The sequence below is a fragment of the Sinocyclocheilus grahami genome, unplaced genomic scaffold (genome assembly GCF_001515645.1).
Source record: "Sinocyclocheilus grahami isolate Dianchi unplaced genomic scaffold, SAMN03320097.WGS_v1.1 scaffold800.1, whole genome shotgun sequence".
Taxonomy (NCBI): Eukaryota; Metazoa; Chordata; class Actinopteri; order Cypriniformes; family Cyprinidae; genus Sinocyclocheilus; species Sinocyclocheilus grahami.
Window position 1 is genome coordinate 315052 of NW_015505979.1, and position 5847 is coordinate 320898.

The 5847-nt window shown below is 42.0% G+C and overlaps 1 protein-coding gene across 4 annotated transcripts in view; it reads right to left on the bottom strand.

Annotated features, from left to right (window-relative positions):
* The window catches only part of LOC107561960 (dnaJ homolog subfamily C member 13-like), a 50604-nt gene that overhangs the window by 35935 nt on the left and 8822 nt on the right, over window positions 1–5847 (bottom strand). For all 4 annotated transcript variants that reach the window (XM_016246512.1, XM_016246511.1, XM_016246510.1 and 1 more), the window contains exon 2: window positions 4388–4468. In XM_016246512.1, coding sequence (XP_016101998.1) covers window positions 4388–4455 — 68 coding nt within the window. In that variant the 5' untranslated portion in view covers window positions 4456–4468. The remainder of the gene's footprint in view (window positions 1–4387; window positions 4469–5847) is intronic.

Genomic DNA, 5847 nt, shown 5'->3' on the forward strand with positions numbered 1-5847 from the left:
ACACACTCATACTCACACTCTCTCTCTCTCACACACACACACACACACACTCTCACACACACACACACACACACACACTCTCACTCACTCTCTCACACACACTATCTCACACACTTTTTTTGTGAAATTGTGTCAGATTCTTGCCTCATTATTACATTAATATCGACTTTACACAGAATCAAAAATGCATAACAGCATTTGTAATTTCAGTGGTAATGACTAGGGGTGCTCCGATTGATCGGCTACCGATCACTATCGACCGATCTCAAGCTGATGACGCTTTGATGAGCTGATGAGGTTTGGCACGACATGCAGCGGCACCGTCTCAGTCTCTGTCCGACGCGGGTGAAATTATTATAATGATGAAGGTGAGGTACTCACAATCGAGGCAGTGTCACATCATCACTAAAGTTTATAAATTGCATTACTTTTTCATTCTTTCCAGTGTTAACCATTCAGCACTCGCGCACTCTCCTGGAGACCGTGCGCTCATGCACACTCGCAGCGCACACACATAACGCCGGGTTCACATTACTCCGTTTGCAGTGTGTACGTAGTGCGTATGTTTTCGGCGCTCATGTTAACGGATTAAAGCGTTCACTGCACACGGCTGCGGTCCGGCAGTGTGTTCAGGAGCGGTGCGTCTGCAGCACCGAGTCTATGTTTGCAGCGCTGCAAGCTCTGAATTTAAGGAACAGCGCATTGTTTGCGGTCAATATGAAAATGAAAATAAATGCATATAATTAAAGTATACGGTTTTTCACAGTCAACACATATGGCTTGTTGGCTAGTTTTAAAGGAAAAGAGCACTTTTAAATAAACAAGGCAATAATAGATGGACTCGTGGAGGAAGGAAAACTAAGTTCTTTATGAACCGCAGGATTGCTTCTAATAAAGATTTAAATGCGGAAAGGCAGTAGAGCTGAGTGTTTCTGTCGATGGTAAGTTTGTGATAACGTAAGAAAAGTAGTTTAAATGTGTTGCCACTTGCTTGAGCAACTTAATATATAAATCTAGAAGTAAATGCAAAAGTAAAAAGCATTGAATAATGTGTTATATTTATTGTGTTTAAACATGTCTGTGAAAGATTGCATTACTGCACTGTGTAAAAAAGAATTGCAATGCTGAAAAAGCATGTTCAGGGACAGTGTTTGGATTTGAAATCAAACTAATGGATAAATGTAGTGTTTGTGGTAAACACGGATCAGTAGCGGACTGCTGTGTGAAAGCTGCTTCCCAAGAGTCACCTAAGAGAGGAATTACCCACATTTACAAAAATGAAATTCAGGCCCTGAATAAATGTCTAAAAATCCTGATTGAAGTATCACTATAAATAGTTATAAATTATAAAAAGAAGGCTTTAAAAAGATCGGTGTCTGTGATCGGTATCGGCCTCAAACCCTGATCGGAGCACCCCTAATAATGACTGGATTCCACTTGCTGAATGAAATGCAGAACATCATGAAGTCATGTGACAACACAGCTTCAAAACAGTTTGAAATGCTTTTTGCATAATATTTTTTGTATACAATAAAAAATACTAGGCAGTATACAGTGTATAATGCATATTACGCTGTACAGATTAGCACACATACTGCTACTGTATGTGAAGACACTGGATTAAAACAAGAAATGAAATCAGGAACTCAACACTGAGGTCAAGAAGTTCCAATGTCACAATCAAGTTTTGAGTTTTTGGCCACAGCCTGCAAACAGCACAACCTGACAGAAAGACAAGCATGCAATGTGAAACCGAGTCGTTCTCTGTTAACTGATATTGTCCAAAGCGCCATCATCAGCTCAGATGAGGTGAGAACACATGAATGAGATCATTGCTCCAGAGGAATCAATCCTGGCTGCTCTCTGAATCACAGCAGATGACGTAACTGCGTGAAACACACAGCTGGAGGAATCTCTTTACACGTCTAGTGCTGTGAAAGAAATCACAAAGTCTACAACTTTACAACACGAACAAAATCAGACCTATAAGTCTTCCAGTTTGGTTTTACTGTCTGGTGTGCTAGTGAAGAGTAATGCAGCACACAACACACGCTCTCGAGTGAAGCGGCGATCAACAGCAGCATAAGAACCTCTGAAATCAGCTCAGCACACAGTATAACACAGCTCTAGAATCAGAATCAGCTTTATACATTTTATTTTTTACAGAGCGGCAGAGCGGCTCAGTGGACGTGTCAGGGCTCGTTTTGCTTTCATTTCTGGCCTCTCTTTTCATTTCAGTAGCTACATGACACACATGCGGTACTTTCCTGTTATTAGGAAACTGATACCTAAATAACTCTTCACATACTCTCACAGTCCCAGTGTTTCTGTCCACACAAAGAAAGTCAGGGGGGTCCAAAATAATTCTAAAACATTTTTGGAAGATCTACTTCTGTGTTTTCGTTGAATGAAGAAAGTCATGCATGTTTGGATCGACATGAGGGTGAGCACATAACGACAGAATTATTTTTGGCTGAACTCTCTTCACACTATCTACCACCGTCCTTCTGACGAAATCAGGCCACCATTTCAGAGCTGCTGTCACACAGTTGTTGCATAATTTACTCCACGTCTGTCGAAAATGAAGCTCTCAGAGCCGTCCACATCGAGTTTAGCGGAGCGGACCAATAACAGACTTCCTCTGTGTGTGTGCGTGTGTGTGTGTGTGCGCGTGTGTGTGTGTGTGCGCATGAGTGTGTGTGTGTGCGTGTGTGTGTGTGTGCATGTGTGTGCGTGTGCGCATGAGTGTGTGTGTGTGCGTGCGTGAATGTGTGTGTGTTCAGTCTTTGTGCACATCAGCGAGAAGCTTTCTAGTAAATCTAATAAACTCTTAGTGGCTGCTGTCACATGATTAAGAGAAAATACAGGCCAGTTTCCTCACAAACACTGCAAAAACAACCAAGACACTGAGAAGTCTGAATGAAACAAGGACACAATTATAACCCTAATATTTACATCTTCTTCTTGCCCATCACATCCTATAAGCACAGCTAATGATTATGAGTTAAAGAGTGAGACACACAAGCGAGCGACGGCTTAGCGATCATGGGTAATTAATTACTGCATCTGGAGTTATTACCTGTGGATTCTCATTCAGCTCGACCTCCACACATCATACATGCATCATACAGTCATGGCACGATTTGCTGTTCATTGGGAGTTTGGCATGTTCTTGGGCTACACTTTTCCCTTTCTGTGTCTTTGACTCTGCTCTGGATTGCTCCAAGTGTTTTTGTTTTTTGCACTACAATCATTATATCTGCACTGTTGTTTACTTTTACTGGTTTGCACTCTATCTGCCATATGCCTTGTGCTTTATATATATATATTTTTTTTTAAATTTTACCTTATTTGTATATTTGTATAGTTGTATTTTGTATTTAATCTGTACCTATCTGCATTTATGTTATGTGTATGCACCAAGGGTCTGAGAGTAACGCAATTTCAATTCTCTGTGTGTATGTGCTGTACATGTGGAAGAATTGACAATAAAGCAGACTTGACTTGACTTGAAGTGTTTTTCCAGGCATTCATCCTAACCGTGGATATTTCTCAGAGGAAAGGATGATCTCAATGGCCTTGGTGGAGAGCAGACATGGCCTGTTTGTTCTTTCTAATCTGCTTCTGTTTTTAATGTGCAGAAGGGCTCGTCTGCACCTGCTTTAACACTGACTGGGACAGAGATACGATGACGGATTCTCAATTCCCAATACTAATTTCATAGGGAAAACCATGTCTGGAAACTGCAACCATTCACTCTGTCAAGATAAAATTCTGCTAGAAACAAAAAGGAGACAAGAGGCAAAATATTACAATGAAAGTGAATGGGTGCCATCAAGCTTAAAAAGCACCTTAACAACTGAACCAAAGGACTCACGCTCTTACTTCAATAAAGCAGAGCGATAGATTATTGAGGAACGAACCAAAATTGTAATTTTTCTTCACTGACATTGCACACTGTGCTCAATTACAACACAAACAAGATAGACATGACATCAAACCGTGTGTAACATGTTGATGTGCCATATTTGTATGTAAGAGAGCAGTGTGAGCATCCTTCTAAATAACTACTTTCATGTTCCACAGAAGTACGTACGTTATACAGGTTTGGAACGGCATAAGTGAAAGTTAGTGTTTGTAAAGAGAGAAGTGAGAGTCTGTGAGCGGCCCTTGAGTCTGAGGCGATCTGTGATGTGTTTTGAGGGAACAGGATTGATCACTGATAGGATTTAAAAGCAGTAAAATGATGCAAAAAGCAGGACATAAAAAAGCTGTCAGTCAATGAACGATCTTGACAGTGGTAAATCTCACTCAAGCCTGAGATCTGGAACATGAGGTCCGTCTGAATGAAGCGTCTCATAGTAACAGAGAGGAATGAGGCACTTACTTCCCCCTCCAGGAGTGTTTGGTTGTGTAGAAACAGGCCAAGTCTTTGTTGTCTTTGAGGACGTTCATCTTCAGGCAGGGCCTGTGAAAACAGAAGAGGGTCAGATTCACTCAGGTACGGGACAAACACACAAGACAATGACAGTTGGGCGAGCCGAGAGTAAAGCAATGCAGAGAGAGCTGAGAGAGCCGTGCTGAATGTCTCTGTCAGCAGAGCTGAAAAACACTGACTCCTTCCTTCCTTCCTTCCACAGCACCTCCATTACAGCAGCTCAGAAGCACCTGACTCACAGCGTATGAGAGCTAATCATTCATCACAGCTCCAACACTCAAGACTGACTCAGGCTCTCGAACGCTGTTAACACACGGTCATATTAAACCTTGGGTTCATGCAATCCTGGGTTTAATACTGTTATGCTGGCTAGCCAGGTTTGGAGATTTTACACCGTACACTGTACATCTGAGCTAAGGCCATAATTTGCTTATTAATACAATTGATTGGAGAAGTATAATACATGACGACAATGAGAGCTGTGTTAACAACTGCTCGTTCTCATGTAAATACGCTCTGTCTTCAAAATATAATAAAACCAAACTCTTCATCATTACATTGAGTTAAATATACAATCCCTGATCTAGAGGACTGAATGCACTTTATATAACGACGTAGAAGTGTTAAAAAAATTAAACATTAACGGTGTTAAAACAAATGTAACATTAATCAGGTTCAAAGTAGAAGCCTTTGTGTTTTTAAAATAAATGTAAATAAATGAACAATGAGGAGAAATGAATAGGGCCTTCACAGTTCTAAGGCTTGATTCTAAATCCGATAAAAAATTATCAAAAAGTGCTCGCCAATTAAAAATCTCCTCAATTCATAGAGAAAGTAAATTAAAATAAAATAAGTGAGTGAGTGAGTGAGTGAGTGAGAGAGTGTGTGAGAGAGCGTGAGTGAGTGAGTGAGTGTGTGAGAGAGAGTGAGCGAGTGAGTGAGTGAGAGAGAGTGAGTGTGAGAGCGTGAGTGAGTGAGTGAGAGTGTGTGAGAGCGAGTGTGTGAGAGCGTGAGTGAGTGAGTGTGTGAGAGAGAGTGAGTGAGTGAGTGAGTGAGTGAGTGTGTGAGAGCGTGAGTGAGTGTGTGAGAGCGTGAGTGAGTGTGTGAGAGCGTGAGTGAGTGTGTGAGTGTGTGAGAGAGCGTGAGTGAGTGAGTGTGTGAGAGAGAGTGAGTGAGTGAGTGTGTGAGAGAGTGAGTGAGTGTGTGAGAGCGTGAGTGAGTGTGTGAGAGCGTGAGTGAGTGTGTGTGAGAGAGCGTGAGTGAGTGTGTGTGAGAGAGTGAGTGAGTGAGAGAGCGTGAGTGAGTGAATGAGAGCGTGAGTGAGTGTGTGAGAGCGTGAGTGAGTGTGTGAGAGCGTGAGTGAGTGTGTGAGAGCGTGAGTGGGTGGGGGGGGGGGCGAGTGGGGGTGG